The sequence below is a fragment of the Scyliorhinus canicula genome, chromosome 10 (genome assembly GCF_902713615.1).
Source record: "Scyliorhinus canicula chromosome 10, sScyCan1.1, whole genome shotgun sequence".
In the NCBI taxonomy this organism is placed as follows: domain Eukaryota; kingdom Metazoa; phylum Chordata; class Chondrichthyes; order Carcharhiniformes; family Scyliorhinidae; genus Scyliorhinus; species Scyliorhinus canicula.
In genome coordinates, this window is record NC_052155.1 from 15,008,211 (window position 1) to 15,022,151 (window position 13,941).

A 13,941-nucleotide genomic window follows, 5' to 3' on the forward strand; every position below is an offset into this window, starting at 1 on the left:
GTTTCTATTTGTGTCTGTGCCCAGTCCCCATTGCAATAGGGGCAGAATTGACTGAAATAGTGCAAAGGATTGTGGGATGTTAAAAGGTAACACACCATGTGCACTTAGCTTGAGCTTCTATATCATCTGATGCTGGTTCGAAAGTCAACTCAATTGAGGCCACCTCCACCATAAAATGGATCAAGCCATGCCCCTCCCCGCCCCCCACCTCTCCAAACTCCAGGTCAGCGTGGCTCATTTCTGCTGATGGTGCGCGTTTAGAACCTTGAGACCACGGACGCCTTTGGCCACATGTTACTGACCTGCAGCTGCAGGAACCAGCTATGAACTGAAGCCTCACTCGTGTCTAACTCTCATGCCAAGGCGACACTTGATTTAACAGAAGATCAAGACAAAACTCAACAGACCTGGCAGCATCTATGGAGAGAGGAACAGAGTTAACGTTTCGAGTCCATGTGAGCTCTGAAGAAGAGATGTACAGACTCGAACCGCGAACCCTGTTTCTCTCTCCACAGATGCTACCAGCCCTGCTGAGTTTTTCCGACATTTTCTGTTTTTATTTCACACTTCCAGCATCCGCGGTGTTTTGCTGCTATGCAATTAATTCAGATCGTTTTAAATTTTTGTAAACTCAGTGTAGATGAGTTCAGACTCAGTGGATCTGCTCTTGGTATGGAACCGTACGCAACACAGCAAATAATTAAAACCACTGTTTCCTTCACCTACAACAATTACATGAATATATATCCAGCGTAAGTTTGGTTTAATTCAGTAACCTCAAGGTCCCTTTGGTCTCATTGAAGTCTCTAATTGATTACATTTGATTGCCTTGCTCAGTTCTGTTGGTCTCGGGAGATTTTACATTCAGCTGTATACGGAGGAGTTGTTGTGGGAACCGGGAGGTAGCTTCACCTTGGCATAACTGCAGCAATGGCGATCGCATTCTGGGGTCAGATTCCCAAAAGCACCTCCAGCGGGAACGCCAAACCTTTGTTCACTAATTTCTGCAGAAGGAGACACCTTGGGCGGGAATCTCCGTTTCTGAGACTATAGTGTTGATGCCAACACTGAATCCGTGGATGGTTACGACAGAAAAACAGGCGCCGCACATGGACTGATTCCACTGCCGTTGAGGGGCTAGCACCAGTGCCGCGTGGAACACAATCGATTCCAATAAAAAAAGGGTGCGGGATTCGCCAGGTCCGTGATCGACACGCGGGAGGCTGACAAGCTGCAGCCGCACATACACATTACATTCCCCCCACACACTCATCCCAGCCAACACTGGGTTGTGCTGGAGCGCGCCCACACAGCTGATAGGTTGGCTGGGGGCACTTAAGGGGGATGGTGCCCTAGGAGACACCTATACAACCCGTGACACTCGGTTCAAAGTGGGCTGTTAGCGGTGTATGCAGCTGCCATGGCTGCGGCAATGGTGTTTTGCTCCCTTCCACCCTGACCCCACAGCCCACCTCCTGGCCACCACCCTGCTACTCCCCCCGGACCTGGCAGAAGTCCCCCCGGTCAGCGGCACAAATATCGGCAAACATTGGCAATGTTGGACACCTTCCATACCCACTCTCTCTCTCTCAGCGACCGACACGCCGGTTTCACGATTTTTGAAAACACAAGTGAACCACGCCACCGGGAATTCGGCCCATCGAAGGCAGAGAATCACAGAGGCCCCGGAGAATACCGGGTCAGGCCGGTTAATGACATGCAAATGGTGTCTACTGTACATGCGGAGTGAAATGCATCGACGCTGTTTTCGAGATGGCATCAAATCGGTGCCTGCCGTGATTTTGGCATTCTCCGCCCTATCGCCTTTCCCGATTTCGGTGTCAGCCAACAGAGAATCCTGCCCCTTTTCTCCAAAACCTGTCAGGCTAGCAGCTGTCCTTCTGCTATCGTGTTTGGCAGAAGGGCAAACCTTCCCCCGAAACCCCAGTACCCCACTTTACCAATTTGTCAGTGTACCTCTCTAATTGATACACAGCTCTAGAATCATAGAACATTTGGGGAATGGAATGAGGCCACTTGACCCATCGTGTTTGCACGGCTGAAAAATGACACCACCCAGCCTAATCCCACTTTCCAGCACTTATAGAATCAGGGAAAATTTATAGACCTCGCCCTGGACAGAGGCCAGGACCATAGACTTGGGAAAATGGTCCGTGAGACACGAGATCAAACCTGTTACGTTGCTTTGTTGCCGCAAAGAGAAAAGGTCTAGAAGTGCCCATACTCTGGATTCTTGTAATACGTGATGAGAGGTTTATTAACAGTGTTGTTCATACAATCAAGATGATGATCTGCTCAAAGCCCACACAAACACTCTGCTGATGTCGCTGTACATCACATGATGCAGAATCAGCAGGAACGTATTCCCAGATACATATCACCCCTCCCTCTTTACTTCATGAATGCAATGACGAGTAACATTTATACAGCAGATCCCCATATCTGCTATTTCTATACATCGATACAATTCAATAAGACAATCTCTGTGATGGACGTCTATTCCTTTTTGGTAGAATTCTGTATTCTTGAACTCGGCTGCTCCTGACCTCAGAAGTGCCCACATTCCTTTCTGTAGGGGGTGCTTCTTGAGCAGTTATTCCGGTATCTGTCACTACAGGCATCGAAAAGTCCTCAGAAACAGAATCTGAACTCGTCACTGTCTCTGGTCTCCGTTCCAAAGTACAGCTCTCCAGTTCTTCTCAAGGTAGAACCACTTGAGATGTTTCTAATACTCACCTCGGGCATCAGTAACTGATCAGCATGGGCAGCAATGTGGCGCAGTGGTTAGCACCGCTGCCTCACGATGCTGAGGACCCAGGTTCGATCCTGGCCCCAGGTCACTGTCCGTGTGGAGTTTGCACATTCTCCCCATGTCTGTGTGGGTCTCACCCCCACAACCCAAAAGGATGCAGGGTAGGTGCATTGGCCATACTAAATTTCCCCTTAATTGGATAAAAAGAATTGGGTACTCTAAATTTAATTTTACAAAGTAACTGATCAGCATGACGTCACCAAACTCTATCATCATCCATCTGTACGGTGTATGATATTAGAACTGTCTTCGCTAGGATCATAGCTAGTACCCATTTCTCGTTGGTCGTGTAACTCCTAGCCAACACAATCTCTTCCTGGTTAAATATTTGTCTTTTAGAGACTTTCTGCCTCTGAGAAATATGTTCGTATTGTTGTTGTTTGACAATTTCTGAAGTATCAGGTGGAGTTAACAAACCAAACTGTGTTTGTAGTTTTCTCTTAACCAACAGCATTGCCAGTGAACATTGTGTGGTAATATGTACAGTGTCCCAATAAGTTTTTTTACTTTTCTTGATAATGTCCCCGGTCCTTTGATAGAATTCTTTAATGACTGCACAAAACGATCAACAAATCCATTCATTACTGGACGACACGGAAGTGTCTTTTTTTTTTTTTTCTTTTTATAAATTTAGAATATCCAATTCATTTTTTCCAATTAAGGGGCAATTTAACCTGGACAATCCACCTAACCTGCACATCTTTGGGTTGTGGGGGTGAAACCCACGCAGACACGGGGAGAATGTGCAAACTCCTCACTGACAGTGACCCAGGGCCGGGATTCGAACCCGGGTCCTCAGCGCCGTAGGCAGCAATGCTAACCACTGTGCCACCGTGCCGCCCGACACGGAAGTGTCTTGATGTGGTGTATATCATTCCCTTTCAAGTGGTCCTCAAACTCCTTTGAAGTAAACTGTGCACCATTATCCAAATCATGCAAATACTTTGTCTAGTTTTCAATGGCCAGCTCAGTTATCGTTGACTTCACTATCGCGTCTTTTCGCCATTTAGAGTGCATGTCCACAATCACCAAGAAAATGTGACCCTCCAGTGGACCAGCATAATTGATGTGCATTCTCTGCCATGGCTGTGTTGGCCTTTCCCATAGATGTAATGGTGGAGTGGTTCTTCGTTTTACACAAGATTGGCATGTCCCAACGTTCTCTTCAATTTGAGCATCTAATCTCAGCCATCATATATAACTACATGCGAATTGCTTCATCCTCACCACACCAGATGTTCTTCATGCAGTTGGGCAAGGACTCTGCTACCCAAGCACAGACAAATAATCACATGGATTCCCCATAATAGAACTGTCCATTCGGGTCTGTGAACACAAGTCTTCGTGAGATGTAAGGCTAGTCGTCCGGATTTTTGCGATGAACGTCTAACAGCGTTACTTTTTGGACATAGTCCATCACCTTCCCCATCACTGGATTGGTCCATGGATATCTTTCAATTTGAGATGAAGTCACAGGTACATTCTCCATGAGCGAGAATATTGACAAAATGTTCTTCATGGTCATGCTTGACTGGTAATGGCAAGCATGATAAACCATCAGCATTTGCATGTTGCTCTGACTTGTGATACTGGATATCGTACGTGTGTGCTGACAATATCAAGGACCATCTTTACAATCTGCTCGCTGCCAAAGAAGGTGTATCTTTATACGGCCCAAAGATTGCAGCCAAGGGTTGATGATCTGTCAAAAGGGTAAAATGACTCCCATAAAGGTAATGATGGAACCCTCTTAGGCCGAAACAATGTTCAAAGTCTCTTTTTCGAGCTGAGATTAATTCCTTTCTGCTCCAATGAGACTGCGTGAAGCAAATGCTAACGGTCGTTCATCTCCTGAAGGCATAATGGGCGGAACTCTCCGGCCCGCTGCACCCGGTTTCCAGTGCGGCACGTCCTCACCGGCAGCGATTTCCTCCGACCTGACAGCTGGCCGGTGGAGTTCCCCATTGTGGGCAGCCTTGTGTCATCGGGAGAAACAGTGGGTCCCGCCGATGGAGAATCCAGCCCAGTGTGTGAGACGACTGCATAGGGTGAGGAATCACAAGCTAACTGCAACTTCATTTTTGGATTATAATGAACCAACAGCTCTGAATTCAATAAAGCTCCTTTCACTTCATTGTCTGTATTTTCACATTCTTCTGACGTGTTTGACATGTGTAAAAGCTTCAATCGTGTTGCTAAATTCAGCACAAATTTACAACAATAACTGGTCAATTCTAAAAACGACCTCAATTGTGTCACATTTTGAGGATGTGTTGCTCTGAGATTGCTGACATTTTCTTTGGCTGTTTGTGTAACTCATCATTGTTGATTATATGACTAAGGTTATTTATGGATGACTTGAAAATTCACACTTTTCCTTCTGAACTCTCAGGTTACAGCTCTGTAACCGCTTCAGTGTAGCTTCCAAATTCTCCAAGTATTCCTGTTCACTTGAATCGGTGATGAGTGTGTCATTTAAATAACATTGCACCCCATTCAGCCTACTTAGAGTTTGATCCCTGGTTCTTTGAAAAAGAGGTGTAGATGTTATTCCACAAGGAAATCTTCTGTAATGAAACAGAACTTTATGCGTCACAATGGTGTGTAGTGGCTGTGATTCAGCAGCCACATTCATCTGCTGATATGCCTGTGAAAGATCAATATTATAACATTTCTGCCCTACAGAAAGTCCAGCAAAGAAGTCCTCAATCAGCATCGGTGGACAATGGTCTGAGCACAAAACTGGATTAATAGTAGTTGTAAAATCTCCACAAATTATCACGGTGTCATCCCGATTTAATACAGGAACGATTGGTGTCGCCCAATCACTTGAAGCAACAGGCTCAATGACTCCTGTCCTAACTAAGATTTCTTGTTCTTCTTCAACTTTAGGCCAAATGGCACATGGTATGGTTCTACCATTGAGACATTAGGTTTGATTTTTCAATGAAGCTCAACTCGTCACCCTGCCGAATGTATCTTGAAACAACTTTGCCGACTTCTTCTGAAGTTGTTGCAAGTTGATAAGAACATAGAACATACAGTGCAGAAGGAGGCAATTCAGCCCATCGAGTCTGCACCGACCCACTTAAGCCCTATCCCCGTAACCCAATAACCCCACCCGACCTTTTTTGATCACTAAGGGCAGTTTACCATGGCTAATCCACCTATCCTGCACGTCTTTGGACTGTGGGAGGAAAACAGAGCACCCAGAGGAAACCCATACAGACACGGGGAGAAAGTGCAGACTCCGCACAGACAGTGACCCAGCAGGGAATCGAACCTGGGGCCCTGGCTCTGTGAAGCCACAGTGCTAATCACTTGTGCGACCGTGCTGCCCCCTAAATCTTTGCCCCCTTGATCTTTGAATCCACTAATTATAGAATCATAGAATTCCTACAGTGGAGAAGGAGTCCATTTGGCCCATCGAGTCTGTGCCAATTCTCTGAAAGAGCACCCTACCTCAGTCCACTCCCTATCCCTGTAACCCCACCTAACCTGTACACCCCTGACAACTAAGGGCTGATTTAGTGTGGCCAATCCACCTCCCCTGCACATCTTTGGACTATGGGAGGAAACCAGAACACCCGGGGGAAGTCCACGCAGGCACAGGGAGAATTTGTGACTGTTTCCCAGTTAAGCCTAATTTTAGCCAACTGTGCCTTGCCAAATACAGTAGGATAACTTCCACGGACAACATGAAAATGCAACTCCACCATCTGTCCATTTGTTTCTACGTTCACCATAATGTATCCTTTTAATGTTACGACCTCTTCAGTGGACGTTCTTAGGACAACATTTGGCGGTTTTAAAGGCAGATGCCTCAGCTTTCGTTGATAAATTGTCTCAGATATCAGCGACATTACTGCTCCCTTATCCACTTCCACTTTCATTTCATGATCAAGATGGTGACCAGCTCAAAGTCCATGCAAAAACACTGCGGACATCACTACACATCACGTGACATGGAACCAGCAAAATTTATGCCCAGATATAGAGCAAAATCTCACTACAACAGCTGAGAGATTAAAATTGTGAAATAAGAGCTTTGTGTTGGTGACGACAACCGTGAAAGTATCAGTTTATCGCAAAATTCCACCTGGTATACCTTTAGGAAAGAAAATTTGCTCTCCTTACGCACTCTGGCCTATACATGACCCCATACCTACGATAGTATGGTTGACTCTTAACTTCCTTTTGAAATGACCCCATATTACCCTCCCGTTGCTTCAAGGGGGGCATAGAACCAGGTTTGCCATCAATCCGGTCAGTCTCCTGACAGATGCGTTGGGTCACCATTGTCCGTCTCCCACATTCACTTCCAAATTTTGTTCCAGGAGCTCTTAAAATATCATCCAGATTAATTTGTTAAAAGAAAATGAAGTTAAGGAGTGGATTAAGAGAGAGTGGACAATGGATCCCTGGGGCCGGCATGGACCCATGAAGAATTCCGTTCCCGCCCAAGGCAGAAATAAAGATAATGCAGATGGAAAGCAACCAGCAGGTGAGGCAGGTGAAATTGGATCCACTGAGATTAAAGACTCGAGCTCTGTAACGTTAAAAATGTCAACTAACAGCCTCACACTAGGAGCGAACAGTTAGCTGGGTGTCTATTGTAAATGCAATGTATCTTGAATGAGGAACATTGACAGTCTCAGAATCATATCTTACCGCAGCGCTAGAGCAGACATCTGGAGAGCAATGGTTGCAGGTCAACCATCAGGGGAATGTTTGAATTTATCGCAAAGGGTGATAGACATAACTAACTCTGATGCTGCTGGTTAAAACCTTGGGTCCTGTGCAAGATACAGATACATGGAGGGGTACCACTATTTCACTACAAATAACACAATATAGCTCGCTAGACGAAATGAATTTTTAAAAAATCATTCATGGGATTAGCTGGCTGGGTCACCATTTATTGCCCACCGCTAATGGCTTGCTAGGCCATTTCAGGGGGCATTCAATAGTCAACCACATTGGGCACACAGGTAGGTTAGGCCAGACTGGGTAAGGATGGCAGATTTCCTTCCATAAAGGACGTGGGATTTTATGACATTCGACAGTGGTTCAGGGGGCGGGACGTTTTCCTGGGCGGTGGGCCCTCGCCGTTCCGCCATCTCTCAGTTCCCGCCACCTGCCAATGGGATTTCCCATTGTGGCCAACGCACGCAGCTGGGAAACCCGAGGGCGTGGGTACGCTGCCGGCGCAACGGAGAATCCCTCTGATGGACTATTATTTCCAGATATTGTTTTTAATTGAATTCAAATTTCACCATCTGCTGCGGTGGGATTCGAATGTTAGTCCCCAGAGCATTGCCCTGGGTCTCTGGATTACTAGTCCAGTGACACTACTACTGTGTCACCTCACCATTGTTACTGGCAGCCAAGAAACGAGGTACAGCATTCATTCCACTCAATGGAGAAGATGAGCCTATTATTTCAGCGCACACGTTGAGCAGGAGAATCGACATCTGGAACAGTAAGTACAAACTTTTTACACTGTCTGAGAGAAAATAATGACCTTTGCTGCTAGCTTGCGAAACATGAATACAAACAGCTTTTCTCCGCAGCTTACATGGTAGTTTGGCACAGTGTTTGGATGCAGATTAACTCGGGGGAAAATGACAAACTATTTCCAAAGCTACAAGCACTACCATTTACTGAAAAGACCAAACCTATCCATCATCAGAGTCTCTGAACTGGTGTAATTTGTTTTTGGGAAGCCAGATTTAAGTGAATTGGTTTGGTACTTGTATACTTGCTCAGTTCGGTCCAGAGGAGTTGTCGGGCTGAAATTTATGAGTCATCTGATTTCCCGTGCTTCTCGCTCTCCCCAGGGGGCGCCCACTGAGGGCAACACCAGCCATTTAACGTCCAATTGACCATTGATAAAATTGGGGTGGGCCTTCCGCCCTTCAGGCACAGGAAGTCCTACCTCAGAGAGCTCCCAGCCAATCAGATGCAGCCATCTCTCCAACACTTTTGGAACGGAGTTGTGGAGCCTCGGACCGTGATTTGGGCAGCATTGAATCGAGATGTGGGCAATTGTTTTGGGTCCTTGTCAGGTGCCAAGCTAGCAAATGCCCGATGAGGTAGTGCAGGGTCGGTGGGACGGGGGGAGGATGGTGGAGGGTGTTGAGGGGCAATGGGACTGGACGGAAATATGGGGGTAGGTAAAACCTTGGGAATGGGCCCCTACCCCACCACCAGCCTGCTCAGGGAAACCTGGCAGGAGGACCACCCGGCCAGTGGCCATTAATTGTCCACTTAATAGCCTCAATTGGTCCACAGACAGGTGAGCCACGCCTGGTATAATTGCAATGGGTACAGGTGTGGACGGGTAGGTGATGGGCAGGCAGGCCCCGGTCTGCATTTAATGCAACCTCCACCTTCAAAACTGTTGGCGGGGAGGGGCATAAAACCAGCCTGTTGTCTTTCACCCTATTGTGTACTTAAAACAGCCAATCAACGAGTTTCCTATTGTACCAACTTCAACCAGGTGACCAGTATCTCAAGGTGGGTGGGAATTCTATATTGATGGAATTGTAGCACCAACTGCAATCTCCAATTGGTCAGGTGTAATATTGTGGCAACATCATGGATCCCAGTTTCCATCACTGACTCACAGTAAAATTCGATACCATTTACAGCACACAAATAGGGCATTTGATCAAACTGATCAAACTAACAGGCAGGGACACCGGATTCAATTCCAGCCTTGGCCACTGTCTGGGTGGAGTGTGCACGTTCGCCCCGTGTCTGCGTGGGTTTCCGCCGTGTGCCCTAGTCTCCTCCCACAGTCCAAAGATGTGCAGGCTAGATGGATTGACCACGCTAAATTGCCGTTAGTGTCCAGGATGTATGGGTTAGGTGGGGTTAAGAGGTTACGGGGATAGTGGGGGAGAGTGGACCTAGGTAGAGGGTCAGTGCAGCCTTGATGGGCTGAATGACCTCCTTTTGTGCTGTAGGGATTCTAAGATCCTGGCCGGCAGCTTTGCTCCATCCCACTTCATCTCATCCGGTTGGAAAATGCGTCTATCCCTTTCTCTATGCATATGATTATCTAACTGCCCCTAAAATGCAGCTATGTTCCACAATTCCGAATTAAGTCCCACATTCTAATCACTCACTTGTCATCCCCAGGGCTGAAGATACAATGGATCTTAAGTCACTGGATGGTTGGAAAGAGTCCAGTCAGTCGGCATCTCCACTCACTCCAGTTTCTGACCGGTTGACCCCAGTGCCAAACTAGATCAGCCGGTGGGAATCCAGCCCTGGAGCCCAGAGTGTGTGTGCCCATCCTATATGTCCTTGAATTGCGTGGCAGTTAAGAGTCAGCCACATTGCTCTGTGTCTGGAGTCACATGTAGGCCAGACCGGGTAAGGATGGCAGATTTCCTCCCATGAAGGACATGAGGGAACCAGATGGGTTTTTACAACAATCGACAATGGTTTCATGGTCATCGAGAGGCTTTAAGTTCCAGATTTCCACTGAGTGAAGGGTTGGATTCCCCGGTCCCTTGGCCGCGTGTTTCATGAGAGACCCGCAGGCGGGGCTGCGCTGCCAGTGGGAAAAGAGAATCCCAATGATTGGAGAATTCCAGCCCAAATGTCACCGTCTGCCATGGTGGGATCCAAACCCATGTCCCCGAAGCATTACTCTGGGTCTCTGAATTATAAGACCAGTAATAATACAACTACATCACCACCTCCTCTCATGTATATGGACTGGCCGGTACATGGAATTGGGCCAAGAGCATATACCAAAGCAGAACTCCTGCCCCAACAAAAATACATAAATAATAGCAAAATAACAAATGGTAACCTGTGGATTCCTTTCCTGAAGATCTTTGGATTCAAACTTCATTTGAAGGCTCTGAATAAATATAAACTATTTCAGCAACCTTATCAATCACAGTAGAACATGACCTTTTCTTAAGAGGGTGCACAGAAGCTGCATTGAAAAGCATCATCAGGTTTTTTTAAAAAATTGATGTGTTTATAAAATTTTGCTCTCGTTTTACTTTGCATTTTTCAATTCATATCACAGTGCTGTCTTTACAGTTCATTACACATCAAGAGCAGGAAGCCATTTTCATTCATGAACTGGCAGATTTTCAGAAGAGCGTGGGCTACATTTCCACTTCGGGGAGAGTCGGGCACCAAATCTCGAATGTCACTCCCCGTGCAGTCCCGAAGGATCACCGCAACTCTGCTTTTCAGATGAGGCCTTAAGATTGAGGCCCGTCTGTCCTGTCAGGTGGACGTAAAGGATACCACAACATAATTTGGTGGAACAGCAGGCAGGGGCTACATTTGGTGCCCTGATCAATATATATCCCCCAACCAACGTCATTAAATTCAGTTGACCCGGTCATGTATTTCATTGCTATTCGTGGGAGCTTTCTGTGAGCAAATTGGCTGCCACATTACCGACACCACCACGGTGCCGGCACTGCAGAGGCCGTAAAACACTTTGGGACTTGACTGAGGATGTGACAGTTGCTACGTAAATACAATTCATCAAATGATTGACACTGGAAATCACTCACGGCTCTCCATTGCTAGAACTGTAATGTTGTGCTCTGCGCTTGTCTCTCTGTCCAGCGGCTTAGCGATTGTGATGACCCCAGAGGTGGCGTCGATGTTAAAATATCGCTCCAGGTCTGTGTTGCGATCCACAGAATATCTGGATGGAAAGTTGAAAGTGACAGTCTTACATTCCTCAATCATTTCACTTCATTGAAAGAGGCTATCCAGCAGTTCCGCCCGTCGAAACAGAGCGCGCTGGGAATGTAACGCAGGTCGATCAGTATTCACGGAGAGGATGGGCGGGTTAGGGTTTGGAGTGCAGGTAGGGTTGCCAACTCCAGCTGGATGTATTCCTGGAGCTTTCACTGCCCGACCTCCCACCTCAAACCATCCCATCCTCACATACCTGCCATTGTTCCATTGAGTGCATGAGCTGGTGAACACTGACCTGACAGGATTGTTTGCTGTGTCGGGGTCGTGCGCAGAAACGGTCCCGATGGCCGAGCCGACCTTCGCTGCCTCAGAGACCGACATCTTGTAGCGCGGCGAGTTGAACTTGGGAGGCTCGTCCACATCTTCCACCACGAGCTTCACCGTCGTGGTGTCGACGAAGGGTCCCAGGTCCTGGAATCGCGAGTCGGTGTTTTTATTGGTGACTTCAATCTTCAGGTTGTAGCTCGACCTTTTCTCAAAATCCAGTTCCTGTAAAATGATTATAAAACGTGAAATTTATTTTATTACCAGCACAACAAGTACACCCAGGAATGAGGCACATCGATCAGGCGCTGACATTTTAACACGGGATCACTTAATTAAATGGCAGAGGTATTTTCAGCTTGTTTTTGCTCCACTGCTCTCTGCATCTATCTTTGTTACTCCTGCTATTTGCACTGAAGTGACAACCTCCAAGTAAATAAGGTTCCAAATGAATGATTTATTTGCGGTTTCTCCAGCGCCCCTCTGTTATATATTTATTTTTTAATCTATCTATCTCCCGCTGTTTTTGGAGTAAGACATATGGGGCCTGATTGTCAGTTTGGACGCGCTCCAAGATGACTGGAGTCAGCCCATTTGTACCTCGAGATTGTCATGCGATCCCAAAGCGTTTTTCAGGCTTTGAAGCAATTCAGTCAATGCTCGAACACATATTTTTTTGCCTGTCTTTGAATGATTCCTCCAGGGTGATGAAAACTGCTGCCATTATTTCATCTTCTACTGAGTAACAGTGCACGCCCCCCACTTGGCAACACCCGGGGCGGTACAGCACCCGGAAAATCGGGAATGGAATGCTCACCACATCACTTCCCAATCTGCCCGCTGCTGTTTTGCTCAAGGCTTTCCTATTGGTGGCCCAGCAATGGGAGTCAATTTGTATTATATCAATGAGGAAGGTGTGCAACTTTGAGCACCAAACAAACAAAACAACTGCACTCATACTGCAGTTCATTCAAATTGATCCCAAAACCCCACACGGCTCATTGAGAAAACAGTTGGAGATGGATGGGCAGACGGACGGATGGATGGATGGATAGGATGATAAGGATGGAGGGAAGGAGGTAGGTAGCTGGGCGGATAGATGGGTGGATGAACAGATGGAGGGAGGGAGTGAGGGAGGGTGGGAAGGACAGAAGGGTGGGGGGGGTCGGTGGGTGGATGGATGAATGAGTGGATGGAGGGATGGATGGATAGGATGATAAGGATGGAGGGAAGGAGGTAGGAAGCTGGGCGGATGGATGGGTGGATGAACAGATGGATGGAGGGAGTGAGGGAGGGAGGGATGGATGGAGGGAGGAAGTGAGGGAGAGTGGGAAGGACAGAATGGTGGGGGGGTCGGTGGGTGGATGGATGAATGAGTGGATGGACAGGTGGATGGAGGGAGGGATGGAGTGAGGGAGGCAAGGACAGACGGACGGGTGCATGGGTTGATGGGTGGATGACTGGGTGGATAGGTAGACAGATGGAAAGACATAGCCGAGCTGTGGTGAAATTCCATCGGTCCTCAGAGAAAATTATTTTGCATTATTTATTATCCACAAGAACCTAGAATCTGAAAATTTATTAGCTTTATTTTACTTAATTTGACAGTGAATAATAAAAATACCATTATATTTGGATTTTCCTCCACACTTCTCAAAACTCCTGATAGATAGCAATTCCAAATGTTCAGGTAAAGTTATTCCCAGTGATGATTACTGCTTGGCTTGTTGTCTTGTGTTGATTATCTCTTCCAGATCGCTTGAGTGTTTTAGACATTGATAACGCAAGGATCCTATTCTTCTTTACTCACTGAATGAGTTGTCAACAACTTAAGTGGCAGTGGCGAGAAAAGCACATTCAATCAAATATAAGAAATCATTTGAATCAAACGCACTCCCCAGAGGGAAGAAAACTGTCTTTCTTCAGGAAAGTTATATTCTTGGTCACGAAAGATTTGCTGAGCTTTTAGGATTTTTGTTTACAATAAATGAGAGTTGGAGGAACTGACTGATTATTGAGAGTTGGAATAAGTGTCGCCTGAAGGGGGCTGTGGTTGAGGCTTCATTGGCAGCCATCTTGCCTGTAAAGGTGAAAGT

General features: G+C 46.7%; 1 protein-coding gene across 7 annotated transcripts in view; it reads right to left on the reverse strand.

Annotated features, from left to right (window-relative positions):
* Positions 1-13,941, reverse strand: part of cdh7a (cadherin 7a) — a 355,342-nt gene that overhangs the window by 26,146 nt on the left and 315,255 nt on the right. For all 7 annotated transcript variants that reach the window (XM_038808624.1, XM_038808622.1, XM_038808623.1 and 4 more), the window contains 2 exons: positions 11,817-12,070; positions 11,389-11,525 (listed from right to left, as the gene is read on the reverse strand). In XM_038808624.1, the coding sequence (XP_038664552.1) occupies positions 11,389-11,525; positions 11,817-12,070 (391 nt within the window). The remainder of the gene's footprint in view (positions 1-11,388; positions 11,526-11,816; positions 12,071-13,941) is intronic.